Raw genomic sequence first — 24456 nt, 5'->3', positions numbered from 1 at the left:
TGCCAGGGTGCATGGGATTCTCCAGGCAAGAATACTGGAGTGGGTTTCCATGCCCTCCTCCAGGGTATCTTCCCAACCCTGCATCTCTTATGTCTCCTGCATTGGCAGACAGGTTCTTTACCACTAGAACAACCTGGGAAGCCTTCAATTTATTTCACTGTCCTTTTTAAATGGAGTATTCAGGAAAACAAAATAATCTATTGGCAAATACCTATATATTACAATTTCCATTTTAATATATTGAGCCATTGTCATTTCTGAGACATTTCTACATAGGATACTGGATAGAATGGTGGAGGTAGTGGTTTATTCACTAAGTCATGCCCAACTCTTTGTGAACCCATGGACTGTAGTCTGCCAGGATCCTCTGTCCATGGAATTTCCCAGGCAAGAATACTGGAGTGGTTTGCCATTTCTCCCCCCAGGGGATCTTCCCAACAAAGGAATCGAACCCACATCTCCTATTTGGCAGACAGCTTGTTTACCACTGTGCTACCTTGGAAGCCCACTAGATAGAATACTGGTGTTTATATGTTATGTAGATGCTTAGCCATTAAGCTAGGTTATGTAACAGTAATAAACAACCCCAAGCTTCAGTGGCTTAAAACAGTAAAGGAGGCTTTCACACTCACAGACACACATCAGATTAGTAGGGGCACTCTGCTTTTTATAATCATTCAGGGGCCCAAGCTGACATAGCAGCTACCATCTTGAATGCTGCAAAAGAAAAGAGTTGTAGGGAGGTTTCTAATTGGCAATTAAATGCTTTAGCACTCATTACATGTGTTTACAATGCTTTTGTCAGAAAGAGTCACAGAGACCTAGCTAACCAGAAAGGGTCCATAAAGAACAAGCCCACCTTGGACCCAGAATGAGGAAGAACCTGAAATATTTGGCATACAGTCTTAGACTACTAATCTACTGACTGTCTCAATAGACCTTCAGATTGCCTTGTAACCTTGGATTAAGTATTTATTTTAGTCTTTTATAGTTATACTAACAAATGATTACTGTAATATGTATGTATTTTTAGTAATACATTTTAAATGTTCTGAAATGCCACAGGTTCAGAACATAAGTTTAAATGAATTAAAAGGATTTGGAATAAAGTACACTTGAATATTTTCAAAAATATGTTTATTTTTCTGAATGTCTTAATTTTAACATTAGCAAGGAGAAATATGATCTGCTCTGGTTATCAGGGTTATTTAACCTATTATATGGATGTGTAGATAAAACCGAAAAGTAACTAAAAAGGAAACCATGTTTTTATTCTTATAAATAATATTTCAAAATTGAAGAAGTACAATGGAAACTTCATAATAAAAAAATATTTATCTTTCAAGTACTTATATATTTCGTTGATATTCATCTATCGAATTCTATCCCAGTAGCTCAAATACCCCATGGCTTTTTTAGTGAGTTGCTGATAGATTATAGTTCCACGCCTATGTGTAGTCATAAGCCTAGCAGATAAAGTAAAAATTTCTGTAAGTAAAATGGCAAATGATTACATGTGTAGATTTTCTTTTTCATTCATAGGTTCAAATTCAAGGACTAACAGGAAATGTTCAATTTGACCACTATGGACGTAGGGTCAATTACACAATGGATGTGTTTGAACTAAAGAGCACAGGACCTAGAAAGGTGAGCCACACTTGAACTGTCTTCTTAGTTTGCATTTGACATTTTTAAAATCTTATAGGTGAAATATAGCTGGATAGTCTACATTTTTAAAAAAAATTGTGAATATGGCTAACCCTTGAACAAAGTGGGATTTAAGGAATCTAACTCTCCACACAGTCAAAAATTTGTGTCAAAATTATATGTGGCCCTCCATATATGTGGTTCACCCATTGCTGCAGTTACACATCTGAGGCTTCAACCAACACAGATTGTGTAGTATTGTGGTGTTTACTGTGAAAAGAATCCATGTAAAAGTGGACCTGAGCAGTTCAAACCTGTGTTGATAAGGGTCAAGGGTCATGCTGAAATGAATTATTGTGCCATATGATTGATGTTAATGGTGTACCAAAGCTGAAATGAACTATTTACTCACTGTTTATATTCCTTATCCAAAATAAAAGCAATTTTTTTAAGGCTTAACAAAAAGAATAACAGAAAACCCATAATATACTCTTCAGGAAAGCTCACAATGTAAGTAAGAGACTTATTCATTTTCATGTAGTCATTTCTGAAACCATTAGAGAGAGAACAAGAAAACTACTTCTAATGAATAGGCATGTTATAGAAGGCTAAATGTTCCTGAAATAAACATTCAAAGAAAAGAGTTGATGGAAGATAATATTATTACGGTTACTGTTAGGTTGAAGAGAGAGAGAGATACTTCAACTGAGGGACCAGGGAGGTTGTTCAGAAAGCTGCTGGTGATATACTTTTGGATTTCAGAAGATAATTGGTCATCTTGTGATGTGACTAAGCGTCATAAGCATCAGCAATGTTCTCAACATCCAAAAAGTTCTTTATATATTAGAGCAATACAATTCCACCACAAAAATTGACTATAAACTTTTGCTACACCTAACATATAACTTTTTAACATTCCTTTTCTGTAGCATTAGCTAAGATGCTTAAGAAAGATACGTTCAACTTACCTTATCTAAAAATTATCTGTTTCAACACTTGGATGTTAAAAAAAAAAACTTTCCCAAATATACTTTCCTGTGTTAATATAGTACTGATAGTTACAATTTATGAAATGCCTGCTATGTTCCAAGCACTGGACTTGGTGCAATTTAATCCTCATAATGAGCCTGTAATGGAGCACTATTTTCTCCCTTTTCCCAGTGAGAAAATTATAGTGCAATTAATTGTTGTTGTTGCTGTTCAGTCACTCAGTCATGTCTGACTTTTTGCAACCCCATGGACTGCAGCATCCAGCTTCCCTGTCCTTCACCATCTCCTGGAGCTTTCTCAAACTCATATCCATCAAGTTAGTGATGCTATCCACCAACTCATTTTTCATCGTCGTCTTCTCCTGCCTTCAATCTTTCCCAGCATCAGGGTCTTTTCCAATAAGTTGGTTCTTCATATCAGATGGCCAAAGTATTTGAGTTTCAGCTTCAGCATCAGTCCTTCCAATGAATATGCAGGGTTGATTTCCTTTAGGAGGGACTGACTGGATCTCTTTGCAGTCCAAGGAACTCTCAAGAGTCTTCTCCAACACCACAGTTCAAAAGCATTAATTCTTCAGTGCTCAGCCTTCTTTATGGTCCAGCTCTCACATCCATGCACGACTACTGGAAAAAAACATAGCTTTGACTAGATGGACCTTTGTCAGCAAAGTAATGTCTCTGCTTTTTAAGACACTGTCTAGGTTTATCATAGATTTTCTTCCAAGGAGCAAGTGCCTTTCAATTTCATGGCTGCAGTCACCATCTGCAATGATTCTGGAGCCCAAGAAAATAAAGTTTGTCACTGTTTCCACTGTTTCCCCACCTATTTGCCATAAAGTGATGGGATGAGATGCCATGATTTTAGTTTTTTGAATGCTGAGTTTTAAGCCAGCTTTTTCACTCTCCTCTTTCACCTTCATCAAGAGACTCTTTAGTTCCTTTTCACTTTCTGCTACAGTGCAATATAGTATAGCTATTTGTCTAAGGCCTATAAATGAGAAAACAAAGATTTTAATTCAGATATATCTGACTTCAGAAGCTTTCTACTCATTAACCCACTTGAGCAGACTCTGCCCTAAGAGAGTTTATTTTCTAGCAGCATAGAATATAGTAAATTCAATACAGCAGTTAAAGAGAAACCATTTGGGAAGCCTAAAGCAGAAGAGATCACTTCCTGGTGGAGGAAAACAAATCAAAGAAGGCTGCATGGAGGAGCTGAGGTTCAAAGTGAGGGTGAGAAGTTAGAGTTTGAATAGGTAGAAATGGTACAAGCAAGATCCAAAGACAAGCTGGAGGCAGGATAATTAATGTCACACATTGGAAGATGGTAAAGGCTTTCAAAGTTGTGTTTTGCTCCAGTCTGTCATAGTGTGTGCTCCTCGATTTGAAGCTGCCATGAAAACCATCTCCAGACTTTCACCCTTTTAGTGGCATTGCTGTGAGTGCACACTGCCAGCCGATACAGAGCAGGCAGGAGCCTATATGATCCAGATCAGGTAGGGTAGAACACAAAATGGCAGTTTGAAAGGCAGGCTGTATGATGCACCCTTTTAAGCGTACCCTTTTCTGAAGAAAAGGACAGAGATACGAGGCCAAGAAAAAATTTAATGTAAACACTGATTCTACTCACTCTGTAGCACAAAGTCTGCAACAAGAAAGGAAGAAGCCCATTTTAAGCTAAGCCCCTCTGCTACCTATGGAGCAGACAGAATATTCTACAAGTCCCTAAGAATATTGACTAACTGGTAATCAGACTATCACAAATCAAATTCTGCAAAATTAGGCATTTAAGTAGAACCTTCCTAAAATGCAAAGGACAGTCCATATTTCCCAAAACAGTAAGTACAAAAAGTAAAATGCTCTCTTCATTAAAGAAAGAATAATGGAAAAGGAAGCTGGTGGTAACTAGTGGTAACATCAAGTGAGATATTTAAAGCAGTGAATCTTTTCATGGCCTATTGAACCATGATGGTAACAAAAATTAAGGTTTTTAGAGGAGAAATTTTAAAAATAAGTTGGGAAAGTAATGAACAATACATCTTCACACTCAGCTGATATTTGTCTAAAACTGTTAAAAGAAATATGAAGTGTGAATTGGTGTAGACTTATCTATCCTTGTTTTTCTGGGGCATTCTGTCAGGAATATCAAACTTAAAAATGAACTACTGTGAGAAACACCACTAAGCTGGTGAGTTTCGGCAGTATGTCTGAAAAGCGAGCAGTCATTCTTATAAACTGAACACTTGCCCATAAGGGAGCTATCTTTGTTTGTTATATATATATACATAGTTCATTTCTTTTTTAAAATTTAAATTTATTTAAATTGGAGGTTAATTACTTTACAATATAGATCAGAGAGTTCACGTATCAGTTCGCTGTATTCTGTAACAGAAAATTAACCAGAGTCTCATTAAACAGAAGCCATAAAGCTCTTTCTGAAGTCTCAGTTCCAAAGTACTGTGGAATCTTCTCAGAATTCCAGTGATGTTACAAACATGCTCTAAAACCAGGCTTCCATGATTTCAATAATTCTTAAGGTCAGTTCAGTTCAGTTGCTCAGTCGTGCCTGACTCTGTGACCCCATGGGCTGCAGTACACCAGGCTTCCCTGTCCATCACCAACTCCCAGAGTTTACTCAGACGCATGTCCACTGAGTCGGTGATGCCATCCAACCATCTCATCTTCTGTCATTCGCTTCTCTTCCTGTCTTCAATCTTTCCCAGCATCAGGATCTTTTCAAATGAGTCAGTTCTTCACTTCAGGTGGCCAAAGTATTGGAGTTTCAGCTTCAGCATCAGTCCTTCCAATGAATATTCAGAACTGATTTCCTTCAGGATGGACTGGGTGGATCTCCTTACAGTCCAAGACACTCTCAAGAGCCTTCCCTAACACCGAGGTTCAAAATATCAATTCTTTTGTGCTCAGCTTTCTCTATAGCCCAACTTTCACATCCGTACATGACTACTGGAGAAACCATAGCTTTGACTAGATAGAGCTTTGTTAATCATACATATTATATTTATTGAGAGTAGATTACATGCCAGACATATGAAGGAAAATTTTTGTACATTTTAATATTTAATCTTACAGCAATCTGAAAACTTAACATATTTTTCTCATTTTATATAAGAGAAAATTAAGGTTCAGAGAAACTAAGTAACCTGCACAAGGATGTTCAACTAGAAAGAGACGGAGCTGGGGTGGAGACCAAGGCTCATTATCTAGCTTCAAAGCTACTCTCTTAGCTGCCACAAAATGTTATCCGTCCCAGGGCCCATAACTTTTCTCCTCAAGGTTGGTATAAGTATTAAGCCATGTTTTTCAGGACAGAGCTAGTCAAATCATCTCTCCCAGGAACCAACTTTGAGTAAAACAGAGGCTTCTCATGGCCCCTCAATCCCTAGATTGCAGGCAAAGTCTACTGTAAATACAGAGATATTTGCTGTGTGTGGTGCTTAGTCACTCGGTTGTGTCCAACTCTTTAGCAACCCCATGAACTGCAACTCACCAGGCTCCTCTGTCCATGGGGATTCTCCAGGCAAGAATACTGGAGTGGGTTGCCATGCCCTCCTCCAGGGGATCTTCCCAACCCAGGGACTGAACCCAGGTCCCCCACATCGCAGGTGATTCTTTACCAGCTGAGTCACCAGGGAAGCCCAATAATACTGGAATGAATAGCCTATCCTTTCTCCACGAGATCTTCCTAACCCAGGACAGGGTCTCCTGCATTGCAGGCAGATTGTTTAACAACTGAACTATGAGGGAAGCCTCTACCGTAAAAACAGAGATATTTACTCATACATTATATTATGGTTATGTTTGTGTACAATTCATCTTCAGAAATCCAAAGAAGACAAATATTTCTCTGACATTTCATACAGTTTAGCAATTTAAATACTTGCCATATTTTTACATTACATTTTTACATTACAAGAGCATTACAAAACTCTTGTTCACCCAATTTCTGTCTCTAGAAGAAAAAACATGCCTACTTTCCTACTTAAATGAGATCAGGCATGAGAAGAGTTCTTAGAGAGAAAAAATATTCACATGAGGTTCTAGGTACAAACTTTAATATCTTACTTTAGGAAATGACTTTTGAGCTATTGTTCACCCTGAACTGTCTTTCTTCACAGTAATTCCATGGCCCACATGACATCTATGTACAAACAATGGTTCTGTACCACAAAACTTGGATTTATTTTTCAAAAATTCCAAGTAAATTTAAGATAAATAGATACAGTTGGGTAAATTTTTGGTTATTTTTTTAATTTGCCATTACTTCTAAATCATTTTTCTTGGGATGCAGAGAGATACTCATGAACCCACAGGCTGTCCTTAAATACAAAATATCAAGGTCTTGTCAACATCTGAAGACTCTCCAGAATGTGTCTCAGAGCTATAGTTTTTCTGTTGTGGGAACTCATTAATCATTAACAAAGAAAATTTGCTTTCCCAGAGAATGGGCTGCTGAGATCTGGAAGGTGGCTGCATTTTAATGGAGTACTAAACTGTGAAACCTATTTTTATGTTGTAAATCGTCATGTGCAAAGGAAAATTAACAAGAAGCAACTGACATGCTTTTTAAATTATATTTTAAGTACATGTAGAAGTTGAGGAGAGGGTAGTTCTCAAAGCACATTTATTTTGTTTTAATAAAATTTTTCACTGATATTAAATGTGTTAGCACAAATTCCTTGAGAGCTCAGTTGATAAAAAATCCAACTGCAATGCAGGAGACCCCAGTTCAATTCCTGGGTTGGGAAGATTCACTGAAGAAGGGATGGGACACCCACTCCAGTATTCTTGGGCTTCCCTTGTGGCTCAGATGGTAAAGAATCTGCCTGCAATATGGGAGACCTGGGTTTGATGCCTGAGTTGGGAAGACCCCTGGAAAAGGGAAAGGCTACCCACTCCAGTAATCTGGCCTAGAGAATTCTGCCCTGGGGTGCAAAGGGTCAGACACAACAGAGCGACTTTCATTTTCAATTTCAAATTCATATGGGCAATTAAAAATAACTGCTGAATTATACTCATAATTTTGGATCAAACTAAGCAATGTGGCAAAACATATTTTAAAAAATATTTTTTCTATATTCTGTTAATTATCCCAGGGACGGGGGAGCCTGGTGGGCTGCTGTCTATGGGGTCGCACAGAGTCGGACACGACTGAAGCGACTTTAGCAGCAGCAGCAGCATACATGCAATATTTATAAATAATATAGTTTCTTTTATATATGCTAATGATTATTTTATTTTAATATGTTCACAAATACTAATATGACAGTAAAAACTTGAAGGAAACAAGACTTTCAAAACATATTAGAACAAACAGTGAATACAGACCAGTAAGCAATTTGTTGTTGCTGTTAGTCTCTCAATTGTATCTGACTCTTTGTGACTCCATGGACTGGAGAAAACCAGGCTTCCCTGTGATCAATTGCATACATTTCATTGAAAACATGAGTTTTATCAACTGCATCTGGAAATTCAAGAAAGAAGTTTCGGTTCAGTTTAGTTCAGTGGCTCAGTCTAGTCTGATTCTTTGCGACCCCGTGAACTGGAGCACGCCAGGCTTCCTGTCCATCACCAACTCCTGGAGTTCACCCAAACCTATGTCCATCAAGTCGGTGATGCCACCCAACCATCGCATACTCTGTCATCCCCTTCTCCTCCTGACCTCAATCTTTCCCAGCATAAGGGTCTTTTCCAATGAGTCGTTCTTCACATCAGGTGGCCAAAGTACTGGAGTTTCATTTTCAACATCAGTCCTTCCAATGAACACTCAGGACTGATCTCCTTTAGGATGGACTGGTTGGATCTCCCTGCAGTCAAAGGGACTCTCGAGAGTCTTCTCCAACACCACAGTTCAAACACATCAATTCTTCAGCGCTCAGCTTTCTTTATAGTCCAACTCTCACATCCATACATGACCACTGGAAAACCCATACATAGTCTTGACTAGACGGACCTTTGTTGGCAAAGTAACGTCTCTGCTTTTTAGCAGAGGTTGGTATCTAGGTTGGTCATAACTTCCCTTCCAAGAGTAAGCGTCTTAGCATTTCATGGCTGCAAACACCATCTGCAGTGATTTTGTAGCTCAGAAAAATAAAGTCAGCCACTGTTTCCACTGTTTCCCCATCTATTTGCCATGAAGTGATAGGACCGGATGCCATGATCTTCGTTTTCTGAAAGTTGAGCTTTAAGCCAACTTTTTCACTCTCCTCTTTCACTTTCATCAAGAGGCTTTTTAGCTCCTCTTCACTGTCTGCCATAAGGGTGTTGTCATCTGCATATCTGAGGTTATTGATATTTCTCCTGGCAATCCTGATTCCAGCTTGTGCTTCATCCAGCCTAGAATTTCTCATGATGTACTCTGCATACAAGTTAAATAAGCAGGGTGACAACATACAGCCTTGAACCACTCCTTTTCCTATTTGGAACCAGTCTGTTGTTCCACGTCCAGTTCTAACTGTTGCTTCCTGACCTGCATACAGATTTTTCAAGAGGGAGATCAGGTGGTCTGGTATTCCCATCTCTTTCAGAATTTTCAACAGTTTGTTGTGATCCACACAGTCAAAGGCTTTGGTGTAGTCAATAAAGCAGAAATAGATGCTTTTCTGGAACTCTCTTGCTTTTTCAATGATCCAGCGGATGTTGGCAATTTGATCTCTGGTTCCTCTGCCTTTTCTAAAACCAGCTTGAACATCTGGAAGTTCACCGTTCACGTATTGCTGAAGCCTAGCTTGGAGAATTTTAAGCATTACTTTACTAGCGAGTGCAATTGTGCGGTAGTTTGAGCATTCTTTGGCATCGCCTTTCTTTGAGATTGGAATGAAAACTAACCTTTTCCAGTCCTGTGGCCACTGCTGAGTTTTCCAAATTTGCTGGCATATTGAGTGCAGCACTTACAGAGCATCATCTTTCAGGATTTGAAACAGCTCAACTGGAATTCCATCACCTCCACTAGCTTAGTTAGTAGTGATGCTTCCTAAGGCCCACTTGAGTTCACATTCAAGGATATTTGTCTCTAGGTGAATTATCACACCATCGTCCTTATCTGGGTTGAGAATATCTTTTTTGTACAGTTCTTCTGTGTATTCTTGCCACCTCTTCTTAATGTCTTCTGCTTCTGTTAGGTCCTTACCATTTCTGTCCTTTATTGAGCCCATCTTTGCATGAAATGTTCCCTTGGTATCTCTAATTTTGTTGAAGAGATCTCTAGTCTTTCCCATTCTATTGTTTTCCTCTATTTCTTTGCATTGATCACTGAGGAAGGCTTTCTTATCTCTCCTTGCTATTTTTTGGAACTCTGCATTCAAATGAGTATATCTTTCCTTTTCTCCTTTCCGTTTTTCTTTTCTTGTTTTCACAGCTATTTGTAAGGCCTCCTCATACAGCCATTTCACTTTTTTGCATTTATTTTCCTTGCAGAAGGTCTTGATCCCTGTCTCCTGTATAATGTCATGAACCTCCATCCACAGTTCCTCAGGCACTCTGTCTATCAGATCTAGTCCCTTAAATCTATTTCTCACTTCTACTCTATAGTCATAAGGGATTTGATTTAGGTCATACTTGAATGGTCTAGTGGTTTTCTCCACTTTCTTCAATTTCAGTCTGAATTTGGCAATAAGGAGTTCATGATCCGAGCCAAAGTCACCTCCCAGCCTTGTTTTTGCTGACTGTATAAAGCTTCTCCATCTTTATCTGCAAACAATATAATCAATCTGATTTTGGTGTTGACCATCTGGTGATGTCCACGTGTAGACTCTTCTCTTGTGTTGTTGGAAGATGGTATTTGCTATGACTAGTGAGTTCTCTTGATAGAATTATATTAGCCTTTGCCCTCTTCATTTCATACTTCAAGGCCAAATTTGCCTGTTATTCCAGGTGTTTCTTAACTTCCTACTTTTGCATTCCAGTCCCCTATAATGAGAAGGACATCTTTTTTGGGTGTTAGTTCTAGAAGGTCTTGTAGGTCTTCATAGAACTGTTCAACTTCAGCTTCTTCAGTGTTACTGGACTTGGATTACCATGATATTGAGTGGTTTGCATTGGAAATGAACAGAGATCATTCTGTCATTTTTGAGATTGCATCCACGTACTGCATTTTGAACTCTTTTGTTGACAATGATGGCTACTCCATTTCTTCTAAGGGATTCCTGCCCACAGTAGTAGATATAATGATCATCTGAGTTAAATTCACCCATTCCAGTCCATCTTAGTTCTCTGATTCCTAGAATGTTGATGTTCACTCTTGTCATCTCCTGTTTGACCACTACCAATTTGCCTTGATTCATGGACCTAACATTCCAGTTCCTATGCAATATTGCTCTTACAGCATCAAACCTTGCTTCTATCACCAGTCCCATTCATGACTGGGTGTTGTTTTTGCTTTGGCTCCATCCCTTCATTCTTTCTGGAGTTATTTCTCCACTTATCTCCAGTAGCATATTGGGCACCTACCTACCTGGGGAGTTCATATTTCAGTGTTCTATCTTTTTGCCTTTTCATACTGTTCATGCGGTTCTCAAGGCAAGAATACTGAAGTGGTTTGCCATGCCCTTCTCCAGTGAACCACATTCTGTCAGACCTCTCCACCGCGACCTGTCCAGTTTGAGTGGCCCCATATGGCATGGCTTAGTTTTCTGAGTTAGACAAGGCTGAGGTCCATGTGATCAGATTGGCTAGTTGTCTGTGATTGTGGTTTCAGTCTGTCTGGCCTCTGATCCCCTCTCTCAGTGCCTACCGTCTTACTTGGGTTTCACTTACCTTGAAAGAAGTTTGGCAAGCATTAAATGAACACTCATTTGGGTGTATGTAGCATAACAGTAAAGTATAAGTACCATAAGAGTAAAGTATATGGACTTGTAATTGCACCTACCTTTGTATTTGCTGTGTGTATAAACTTTAAGATGCATTTTTTTAAGCATTGATTACAGTGTCTGTCAGAGAGCAAGCAGTAAAGTAGCCTGCATTCTGAAAAGAATCTTAAATTTCCAGTAGAATCCCATTTTAGTTTGTTACTTTGTATAGTGCTTAATTAATTACTTAACATATTTTATGGAAAAGAGTTGGCTTCAAGTCTAAATGAGTAATATAAGGATTTGAAATTTTTAAAATACAAATTTAAATTTTCAAAAGTGAAAATATTAAGTAATCGTTAACATTTTATATATTTAGCATTTTAGAAATGGTATAATTCTTTATCTAGAGGCTAGGTTATATGAAACCAAAAACTATTTCTATATTGCTTTAAAATACACAAATCAATTTTTTAAAAAACATCCTGTACATGTGCCCCGTGTAAATCTATTCTCTTTACTGTAAAATCTGTAACATTATTGATAAAAATCAGGTAAATTAATATAGAATTTTCCAATCAATCTCACTACAAGAGCATCAGAACAAAATGGTATTCCATCTGTATCTATATTATTTTTTGAACCCATTCATTCTCAATGTCTTAGCTAGTCCACAAGTGTATTGATAAATTATAAAGTTGGCAAATGTGTAAGTAGGTAGTATCATTAACATTAGAAAAACTGGCTCATCATCAATTAAGAAAACTTCCAAACATATTTTTTGTGTGTGCTTCATAAATTTGTTTTGTTTTCTTGTTAATAATTCTCATTGTTCCAATAAGAACTAGAGAAAACTCTTCTAAAATGTGTTTTCAAGATTTTTCTCTCTTGACAGGTTGGGTACTGGAATGATATAGACAAATTAGTCTTGATTCAAGATGTACCTACTCTTGGCAATGACACAGCAGCTATTGAAAACAGAACAGTTGTTGTAACCACTATTATGGTAAGTTTTGGTCTGTGTTTTATGATGTTTCGTTTTGCCCACAGGCAATTTTAATTCCCAGCTATGTGAAGGCTGCATCTTAGTGATGGTGGCATTGGTGTTCTGATCAACAAAAGTCTATTGAGGCTTTGAATAAGTTTGTCCTGAACTGATTTCAGTACTTTTATTTGTATTATCTTTTGTTACATTATTGTTCTCGGAAAAATGCTCAGATGTTAAAAACTGAAACTCTTTCATTGGAAATGAATCAAATGCTAAGATTTCAAAGGACAAAAGAATGAACATGAACAAGATCAACAGCTAATCACATGAAATACCCAGTAGTAAACATCGTATATTGTTACTGTTTTTAAAGCATCAATGTAATATAGCTAATAGTGTTGAACATTATGATTTTCAGGTACTTTATTAATTTAATAATGATTTGCATTGTCTTTATAATAGAGATATGAATGTTAAGATTTTGATGAGCATGTTTTACACAACTGTATGCTTTAAAAATAAATTTTGTTTTATATTTACTTCACAAAGGAGTTTTTGTACCGATTATTTTTCTCATTGACCAGTGGCGGGGAAAATGTATTAAAATTTTTTGAAATTCTCCTAAATTAATAAAAATATGATCTTCATTCGGTCACACTATAAAATGAAAAATACTCTAAATCTTAAGTCTGCTTTTTGAAAGAGATTTTCATGAAATTATCTTTTAAATAGTGTATCTCATATTTTTCTCTTCTAAATTCAAACATACATTTTAGAGTCAATGCTAGTCAAAGAAGATCAACAATCGGTAACTGTTTCTATCTAATTTTAAGTTACATATCCTCAGCTCATTGTCTCATTTAGCAGGACACATTTTTAACTTTTATAAAGCCCTTACTCTAAATGAAGATTATTTTCTGTAATTTAATTTTTAGCTTATGTAATTTTAACTTTATGTTTTTAGTAATGTCAAGTTATTTCCAACATTTTGACATTGAGGTCAAAGCATGAAAATGCCAGAGAAAAGCTTTCACATGTTGCAATTAATTTTATCAATGTTGGGCTACCAGCTAGCAACTTAATGTTAATTTGTCAAGCCTTAATTGGAAGTTTATAATTTTAGAATTCAAACCAACCAACAGGAGTTTTTGTGTATGAATGAAAAATATATATCTTCTAACTTAATTGTGTAATGCATGGGACTTAAATATATATATATATGTATATATACATATATATGTTCCTAAAAAAGACACAGTAATGGAAAGTCATACTTCAGTACAGTCCTCCTCTTTTCAGCCTCTGATGAAGAATCCTATTTTAAGAAATTGATCAAGAAAGAAATGAGCTCCACGTTGTTCGACTATTCCTAACTAAAGCTCAAGTCTTGTTCTTCTGTGTAGTAAATTTAAGCTAATTGTTCATTCTTCTTGGATGATCAACTCTGGACTACCAGAAAAAAAAAAACATTTATTTTTAAGTTCTGTGACTTTCCTGAGATACTAGAACAAAGAAGAATTAATCCTCATCTTTTTCAAGAAACTAAATGTTGAAAAATAATACTTAATTCTGACATATCAATTCCCATATCTTGAAATGAGGTCATTGTACATAAATGATGAAATTCTATCACTTCTAATTCCAAGAGTAGATTTTCTAAATGTAAATATCTATGAATTTGCATCCTTCTTTTCTGGATACACATAGTTGCTTTCTTTAATTTTTTTTTTTTTGAAATTTTGCCTGTTCTACATGAAATAAGGTGTTTTAGTGTTCATTATAGGGATAATGTAGATTCTGTTATTAAAGGGGGTGGAGATACAATTCATCAGGCCACAATATTGAATTAGTTTTGCAAGCATGGTTATTTTTCAGAAAGCATGCTGTCAAAAAATGAGTAAAAATGATTGAAAAATCCAATTGTTTCCTATATATATAAAGACTATTCTGTACAATTATCTTTTCTTTGTGACAGTGATGTCACCAATATTTTTGCAATGAAAATAGTGCAGTACTAGTATCTGTCTTTTGTATAAAAATGTAATCTTTATATAAATAATACCTATGATCTTTGCAACTTCAATAAATCAAAAACAAATATGCTAGCATCCTTTCGCCGAAAGTGTTCCTTGTATTTGCTTTTGTTGATATTATCCCAGGACCTATGACATCTCCATCATCTCTTTCATCTTGAAAGAAATGTGCTTTTTTGTAGATGAATGAGATATTGACACTGGTGTATTATAATCCCTCAGATTAAGTTGAAAACTTTCAACAGGAATGGAATTGGTTAGACGTTAAACTATGTGCAAGACAGATATCTAGACATAAAAAGAAGGCTGTTGTGACACTGAAACTCATTCATTTTGATCAAAATTGTTATGACTTTGCTGTTCTACCATTTGTCTTTCCTTCGTGTTTGTTGTTATTTACATGTTGGTACACTGTAATAGTATATGGTATTGTTGAATAAAGTTGATTGAGAAATTTATTTATTCATTCAAAAATATTTATTAAGCGTCTGCTGTTTGCTAGGCACAGTTATAAGCCTGAGATATGTTAGACAAGAAAACAAACCAAAATCCTGCACTTTCAGTTGAATTTTAATTCTAATGAGAGAAAGTAGACAAGAAACATAAGTATAGTAGATACCATTTTTCAATAAAATGTGTCTTTAGCTTTTGCATTGCTGAAATCTATTTGTTTTATGTCTTCATTTTAATGACTAATTTATTCTTCCTGAATATAGTCGTACTGAATATAACTTTAAAGAATCTAAATAAAAGTAAGTTTACACTATCATCGCATAAGAATCATGACTACAAAATTGAAAGACCTAAAGTTTTGGATTCAGATGCTCAACATTTTTTCTCTTTAAGTCTTAGTGACTAAAACTTTTATAACATTTGTAAAATTTATGAGACTGTGACCATGTTAATTTAACATTTTGCATTTAAAATAAACAACCTAAGGAAGCCAAATCTGTGCCACGTGGTTTAGGTAAATGTAGCAATTGAGGGAAAAGTGGTTTGCAGTAGACATTGGGGTGGTGGTTTCCTCTGTAATTTCACTACTTTCTTTTGCTGAGCTCTCTGGAAAAGGAGAGATGCAATTAAATTTCAGTCAATCTCATTTTTCCCCAAATCTTTCACTGAAAGTAAATGAAACTTGTAACTATTACTAAACTAAGAATGCATTTCTTATCATCTCATGAACTCAACAATCCTTTTGGAAATTTTTCCACAAAATCCAAATTTATTCACTGCAGTATCATAATTACTTTATAAGCCTTAAAACAATTTTACTTATAACAGTCCTTCCAGGAATATTTTTTATTCTTTGTATGAGTTGTTTGATAATTATGTGGAATTTTGTAAATGCACTGCACATAGATACATATGTATATACAATATACAAGTGCATATTTAAACATAGATATAAATATCTATACAAATTGTTTTAAAAAGTTTAGAATGAGTGTATTGATTACCACAAAATGACTTGCTGAGCTTTTGGTGGGCTGTGGTATATATACACAATGGAGTATTACTGAGTCATTAAAAAGAATACATCTGAATCAGTTCTAATGAGATGGATAAAACTGGAGCCTATTATACAGAGTGAAGTAAGCCAGAAAGAAAAACACCAATACAGTATACAGATTTTTTTATTTTCTTTCTTATACAAAATATTAATCTTCCCAATACATGCATCTGCTTCCAATGAGTTTATAACTCAATGCTTTTAAATGTTATTTCCAATAAACTTAAAATTACACCAGTATTAAATTTACTGATTTCTTATGAATTTTAATATTCACTTTTAAGAATTTTACCCATAGGATAAATTATCTACATTAAGATTCTTTGGATAAAAGCAAATATCCACATAGCAAATAACTTTTGATATTACTGATTTTATTATTTTACCTGTTTCAACTAGTGGTTTCAATGATTATATTTGTGATGTTTAGAAAATCTTATACTTTGACAGTTTTATTTTTGCTAAATAGCAAGACAAATATTCCAAACAAGTTTTCTCAGTAGGAAAATGATACTTTATTTATTGAAAATCATCTTAATTCATTTATATAGGCATTTTCATAAGCAAACCCTAATGCCATAGCTTTAAATAGAGATTAATTTCTTTCCTGAAATAGCAGAGCAGATGTAGAACGCTATGCATATGGAAATTGTACTAATAAACTCATAATCACTAAGAAGTAATGCATTTCAAATAATTTTTTTAAGGAATTGTTGTCCCACAGAACACAGCAATTGATAACAAAGATGGTCGGTTATAGTCTTCCATTTTAATCCACAATTGAGAACCTGGGGCTCCAGAAGGTTGCTTATCAAAGATGGTCCACAAACACCCTTTAATGATTGACTATAACTCATTTTTTACTATTCTGAGAAGACTTGGTATTTTCTTCAGCATAACTTTATATTGAGTCTCCTCAAGTATGCAGTGTTTGAAGGGCTACTTATACACAAATTATCAGGTTTGAGATGGGACAAAAGAAAAGATTGAGAGCATGTTGAGGGTTTTCTGCTAATTTGGATTTAACATGAAAGAAAAGAGAAATGAGACAGATTCAAAGAAACTGGAAAGAGCTGAGCAGTTATGAGAGATCTTGTTCAAGAAATGCCTAGCTGTTCTCTCCTTTCGTTCTTCCATCTTCCTGAGTGTGATTATCTTATTTCTCTTAATTTGCATGCACCAATATTTGAATCTCAACAATTATTCATGCCCCTAAGAGTCAGACATGACTTAGTGACTGAACAGCAACAAACTTCTAATAAATATTTTCAGTTTTGTTTGTTAGGAAAACAAAAATCTGATGGGTGCTGCTATCCAAAAAAGAAAGTGAAAAATATCAAAAACACTAAATAAATTTGTATTTAGTGTATTTTGAAACAAGCCTGTTTCAAAAGAGATGATCTGGACCTCACTGATATTTACTTTCCTTTTGAACCTCTGAACCAGAAGTTCTAATGTAAATACCTTGCCATGATATTCTTATTTAGGAAGCATTGATAGACCAGGAAATCTTTATATTTATTGAGTACCAGACACTATGAGGAAATGCGGAAAGGTATTAATTCATTGTTTTTTCAAAACTTTCATTCACTAAAAATACAGAAATTCATATGTTTAATCTTGTCTTCTCTCTTGTTAAATCACATGAAATCTCAAATAGTTGCATATATTTTGACAGATGCTACAGTAGCTTCAACAATGTCCAGACATTTCACATTATGGGTTCAATTTCCACTCCTGCTAGTTCTGTGAAATTGAACAGTGTGTTAAAAGTCTTTAAGCTTAAATTTTCCATCTACAAAATGGGAAATGCCTGTCTCAAAATGGCATTGTGAAAAATAAATAAAAAGATACCATTAAATAACAGTTAAATAACTTTGTACTTGACACAGAGCAAGCACTAAATAACTGAGGGCTTGTATTATTTTTTACTATATATTTTATTATGTATGGTGGTCTCCCACCATTCTCACTGCTGTACCTTTATTACAAAGAATTTAATCATAATCGTAAGAGAATGAGGAGCATATATAATTTATTTTTATACCCCTAGTTCCCAGCAAGCTGCCTGGCACACAGCAGGTATTTATCAAATATTTGACTAAACATTGAAAATGTAGCTTTTAATGAAACAAATTATTCACTATATAATGTAGAGGGGATTTTGCAAGTTAGATGATAATAATAGCTAAAGAGACTTCTGTACACAAGCTAATACACATTTGAGGGCTAAAATTCATGTGTTCACGTATTTCAGACTCTTAAGAATTTATCAACCTTAGTAGCAAGTGTGATCTTTAGCGGTACTCGTTTTGAAAACCTCTCATTTGTAACATTAACAATCATTTCAATTAGAATGTTAAGGATTGTGAAAATATGCAATTTGTGTTTGTTTATACATATTCTTCCATATTTTAACTAACTATCGCAAGAAGAAAGGAGACAAAATGAAAGTATTTGTTCATTTTAAGTAATATTCCATAACATATCTTAGAAATTAACAATCTTGCAACAACTTACAATTTTTATAACCACATTCATATTTTGCAAAATGATTTATATCTGGAGAATGTTTTCTTTAAGCTAACAAATAATTTTCTTCTATCTAAAGAGATAATTAGCTGCCTTTATTTTGTAGGTGGAGAAATTTCTTAACCAAGTCCAGTGTTAGAATATCCATCAAATTCAAGGAAGAAGTGAGAGACTTCTGGTTCTTTTGACCATGTCTACCTAAGGCAGGATTTAAGAAAATAATACAAGATCAAATCCTAAACAATTGCCCACAATAGAGTTATTTAGGGCATTTCTATGAGAAAATCACATATTATATAATTTACACTTCTATTGCTTTTTGAAATAGTTTCTATAGTTACAAAGTATTTTAAAACAAAATCAGAATTAGTGTAGACTGTCATGTAATGCAAAGTAAATCATCTTCTAATGAGTTTTAAGAACAAGTTCAATTTTCCAAACTACAGATTTGCTGGGAGAAAAGAAAAGATACATATTAAAGTTAGTAAATTAATATCACAGTGCTATTTTATAAAATATATATCGTGACTTCAATAACATTGTAGTCAAAAGTGGTCATTCCTTGTCTGCAAATGATTAAGAAATCTGAAATGTGGCCTGGAGTTCTGTATGTACTGCATGTTCACTGACCTGTCTTTTAGTTGGTGGCGTTAGGTTTTATTTATAAAATCAAGTGCTTTTCTGCTAATGTCTATTTAGTTTCACAGACTTTAAATGGTTTGGTTTAGGGATGTGTGTGTGTGTGTGTGTGTGTATGTACCAAAAACTGTTCAGTTATTATGAATTAGCAATAATCCTTTCATTTCACAATAATTCTTCATCCTATTTCATCTTATTGCTTCAAAAACTAAATGAGAATATTACTAGAACTATTACTTGAATAGTTATGATTTTCACAATTAGGAAAAATTATTAGCTTCCATTGGGAACATGTTTTTATAATAGAATAAAAATTCTTGGATCACAACCTTAATTAAAGCCAAAATACAGGACAATTTTAGGAAAACCAATTTAATACAAATTAGTATGTAAAATGCTAAGGACTGCTAATTTGTTTCTTCTTTGCACTTGCTAAATACCTGCTCTGACCAAGGCATCTTGCTAAATCCCAGAGAGCAAAGAAAAATAATATGGCTCTTTTCCTGAAGGAAGTCACAGTTGAATGTAAACAAGATGCAGAATACAGAGACCTATGACTTTGAATAAGTCTTTTATTGCACAAAGTTGATTCCTAAGTAGTCTTCAGGTCATGAGATACTTTGAAAGTGGTAATCCCATTGACATAGATGATAATTTATGCTTCTCTAGTCAATTATTAACATATATTTTTCCTATCACAGTCACAGTGCTAAGTACGTAATAATCACTCAAAAGAAATTTATTTTATTTTATTTTAAAGATTCTATTTTTAGTATAAAAACAAAATCTATAAAGCAACTTAATATACTTCTAAGCATAGTTATATATTCATCTGTTTTATTATCAATTTCTTGCCACACAAAACCATTAGTTAAGTTGTGAAAGTGAAAGTTGCATAGAATTTTTAATGTTTCATAATTTCTCCTTTACAGTTCTACTTCTCTCATTATAGGAATCCCCATATGTTATGTACAAGAAAAATCATGAAATGTTTGAAGGAAATGACAAGTATGAAGGATACTGTGTAGATTTGGCATCTGAAATTGCAAAACATATTGGTATCAAGTATAAAATTGCCATTGTCCCTGATGGAAAATATGGAGCGAGGGATGCAGACACAAAAATCTGGAATGGGATGGTAGGAGAACTTGTTTATGGGGTAAGCAAATCAATCTATTAGAAAATTTACTTACATAAACCTGAAAGATTTTTTCACTTGGGCACATATCAATTGTTAAATGTTTATTGTTGTTGTTGTTGTTTTTAATTTGCAATTACATTCAAAGAAGCATATATGATGTCAAATATGTCTCTATTTCATTAGTAGTGTAATTTTCTAACAATTAGGGAAACTAATACTTGATAACTTCAAAAAGATAAAAACCCAGAATATAATATTCTATTAAAAAAAAAAAAACCACTAACTTCAATATCTATGATGATTGTTCTCTTAAGCTTGATGCTGCTATACCAGAGACATGTTTTGAGAGCTACAAAACAGTCCATTACTTATCTGTTACTTGATAATTGTAGGAGCAGATTTCCTTTAACAGCATAAAGTTGAGCCTTTTTTTAGCTAATTATTTATATTTCTATTGGTTCTATTTATAAGCAAATATCTTTTAAATTATTAGTGAAGCAATCAGCAAACTAGCTAGCATATATGAAAGACTCATCAATAATGTGAAATTCTTACAACTCTGCTGAACACAATAAATTTAAACTTACATGCAATGACATCATTTTTTCCAACATAGTAAACACAAAAGCGATAATTTATTCCATAGTGGGCCTCACATGAAACCATGTCATGCCCTTCCCTTTGAGTTCACCAGATTTTTAGTGTACATATTCAAACTGAAAGTGAAGTCACTTAGTCGTGTCTAAATCTTTGTGACCCCATGAACTGTAGCCTACCACATTTATCCATCCATGGGATTTTCCAGGCAAAAGTACTGGAGTGGGTTGCCATTTCCTTCTCCAGAGGATCTTCCCAACCCAGGGATTGAACCTGGGTCTCCCGCATTGTAGGCAGACATTTTACCATCTGAGCCACCAGGGAAGTCATACATATTCAAAATCAAGGGCAAATTCAGTGTAGCCATTCCTGCCTGAAGTAGAAGAAGATTGGGTCTCTTCAGCTAACATTGCAGTGTTAAAATCAAGCCAGTATTTATCAACTGCCAGTGACGGTATGTTTCCAAAGTCCCAAAATCAAACCTAGAGCCCACAGTGAGTTCTATTCATCAAGTAACCAATACAAGTCATATACACTTGAAATGTATTCTGAAATTTCCTATAAGCCAATTTACATTTCACAAATTTCATGTTCAAAACACATTCTGTCTGATTAATTCTCCAAGACTCCCTTTAAAAATTAAGAATTACTCAACAGTAATCCTTCCCCAGGAAAGAATAAAGGTAGAACAAGTTGGAACATTGGGCTTCCCAGGTAGCTCAAGTGATAAAGAATCTGCCCACAGTGCGCGGAGCTTGGGTTTGATCCATGGGCCAGGAAGATCCCCTGGAGAAGGGCAAGGCAACCCACTCCAGTTAGAACATAACTGAAGTATCTAGAGGGGCTCACTTTTGAGCCAGAACTGCAGTTCAATACTTTTGCATTTCTACACCCTGCTTTCAGACCATGAAAAAACGAACATTCTCTGCACAGAACAGGTATAACAGTAAGAGGAAATTATTTGGCATTAAAAAGCAATTCGTTAGCTTTATATTCATTTCAAAGAACTGCTGACTAATTAGATGCCCTAAATGAGGAAAACAAAATTTTCAGTCTTAAAAAATCAAAAAGTATTTTACTACTGGGCTCATCAACAGTTTGATATTGAGATTTAATTCTCAAAGAAAAAGAGTTCTTAAAGCATGTGTTTGTTGGTAATGTATTAAACTTTAAGATTTTAAATGTGAACACTAACCTAGTGCCTAGAACTACAATAATTCATTTACCTTCAGAAACACTATTGAGTATTTCATCCCAAAAAAACCCATTCTTGAATTGTCAGTTAATTTCGGACCAGATAACTAATCAGTTATTTTCTACAATTGTTACATCTCTCTCCTCTGGAGTCCTTAGCAAGTTGGTAACCTAGGCTCACTCTTTTGCAAGTGTTCTTGATGATGTTTTATTGGGAGAATATTGTTTAAATAGTGAAAACAAGTGATATGAAGGGAGTAGTATAATTAAAAACAACAAAACTGTATCGCTAGTACATGTGTCACATGGCACAGAAAGTCACAAAGCCAGGCTGTTCTCAGAGAGAGAAGATAACATAATGGTTATTACTCTTTATTGATTCCTCAGCCAGTTTGCAAGGATTTAAATAACCTGATCTTTTCCACTTGAGTTGTCCAATTTTTTCCCAAAAAGAATCTTTGTTCATGTCTCATATACTTTCCACAGATTTGATATTTTCCATTCTGATGTCTGCAAAGCCTTTACTTGCCTCTCAACTACTTTTTTTTTTTTTTCCTTTCTTACTGCTAATGCACACATGAATTCTCAGTTTACAAGCCCTAAGTAAAACTCTGTATATATTCTTCTGCTCAACAAAGCCAGCAAGATGATTAACTTTGAGTGCGTTTATTTATTTTTTTTTAACTTTATCCTTTGCAAACCTTGTTACTGTAATTGTTAGGAATAGATTATCTGCCAGACACTTAGATGTTATCTCAGCACACCACCAAGTAGTTACCCCGAGGCTCGAAACCTCCCTTACACTTTCAGGTTCTTTCTTCCTGTCACTACTTCACATTGCAACAAATTCCTCATAGGATCTTCTGTGGTATACTGCTCCAGGGCCTTTTCTGTGCCTTTCTGTACTTCTGTATGTATATTTTAACCAAAGACATTTTTCTCAGAGCAAATTCCATGTCCTGCCAACACTAGAATTACTTGTGGTATGTGTTAAAATGCTTGTTCATCAGCCTCACTCCAGAAGTCATTGAGAATCCAAATATTATCAAGCTTTTACAAGAGACATTTTTCACAATTTCGGGAATCACTGAGAGCTAATGGAACAAGACAAATGCAGCATCTCCAAAGTTAGCAGAGAAAACTCAGATATATCTTCTGTTCCCCGGCCTCTTTCCGAATTTCAAGTGTGTCCTTATTGAGCATTGCCGTCACCACTGTTATCTAACGTTTGCTTTCCATTGCACCTAGTTCTATGTGCTGGAGACTCCTTTATTTCTACTCATGCTTCTCTACCTTTAGAGTGTTTACTCTCATCAATGGTCACTTGTATAAGTGAAAAATTTCAGAAGATACTACACACAAAGTGTAGTATTTGAAAGGTGGTATTTCACATCAGAGAAAGGAAGCATTATCCATTTATCCCTACTGGTAAAGCAGGACAATTTTGTAATATATTATCATGTAATATACTAGATAAATTATAGAGGGATTATAGGTACTAGAATAAAGTATATATTGAGGTTGATCAAACACTATAAGAAGGACTTTTCTAAGCATGAAACCAAATGCTGAAAATACAAAAATATAATTTTATATGGCTACAACAAAATTTTAAAACATGTATACTAAAATAAAGTATCACAAACAAAGTAATGTAATTAAAACGATGACTAGAAGAATATTTAAACTATATATATTGAAAATAATATTTTAAAATATTTTAAACACATAAATTAGTGAGCAAAAAAAGAATAGCCCCTATGGAAGTGGGGAAGATTATGACAAGTAATATATAAAAGGAGTAAAATTGTCTGTTTTACAAAAATTTTACAAATTCAAGTAAGTACAATGAAATTAGCAAATTGGTGAAAATAAATGGGAATAAATGAAAAAATCCCCTAGAAATACACAGGGAATATCCAGGGTTCAAAGCTAAAGGTGCTTTCACACAGTGCTGATAACAATACAAATTTGCATGATCTTTAGGGAGAAAAATTGGGCGAAATATGTAATGAGCATTAAATAACAAAGATATATGTGAGGATTTGTCTTCAGAGTTGTTTATATCACCATTGTTATAAATTGTGTAAACCTGGGACCAATACAGATATCCCCCCAAAATAAATTGAATGAGTAAATTTTGATACGTTAGCATGATAAAATATTTCCAATCATTTAGACTTATTTTTACTATATATGTTGAAATAATGTTGAAATACCTCATCATATTCTCTTGAGAAAAGGAATTATAAAATATCATGTTCTATATTATCCAATTTTAAAATAAGAAATAATATTCATAAAATAATTTCTGATAGGGCATATTTAAAAAATAAGACTAATGAAGGAAATGAAGGTAACTTTTCTTAATTTTCTGTTTCT

The 24456-nt window shown here is 34.6% G+C and overlaps 1 protein-coding gene across 10 annotated transcripts in view; it reads left to right on the top strand.

Moving 5' to 3' along the window:
- The window catches only part of GRIA4 (glutamate ionotropic receptor AMPA type subunit 4), a 668265-nt gene that overhangs the window by 581958 nt on the left and 61851 nt on the right, over positions 1-24456 (top strand). For 9 of the 10 annotated variants that reach the window (XM_027979123.3, XM_060399629.1, XM_027979122.3 and 6 more), the window contains 3 exons: positions 1543-1647; positions 12336-12446; positions 20095-20301. In XM_027979123.3, the coding sequence (XP_027834924.1) occupies positions 1543-1647; positions 12336-12446; positions 20095-20301 (423 nt within the window). Of the gene's footprint in view, positions 1-1542; positions 1648-12335; positions 12447-13727; positions 14920-20094; positions 20302-24456 lie in introns of those variants that run through there. The other variant, XM_004015961.6, reaches the window with a different exon arrangement.

Source organism: Ovis aries, chromosome 15 (genome assembly GCF_016772045.2).
Source record: "Ovis aries strain OAR_USU_Benz2616 breed Rambouillet chromosome 15, ARS-UI_Ramb_v3.0, whole genome shotgun sequence".
NCBI lineage: Eukaryota > Metazoa > Chordata > Mammalia > Artiodactyla > Bovidae > Ovis > Ovis aries.
The sequence above is the reverse complement of the archived record's forward strand: the minus strand, read 5'-3'. Positions and strand labels throughout refer to the sequence as shown.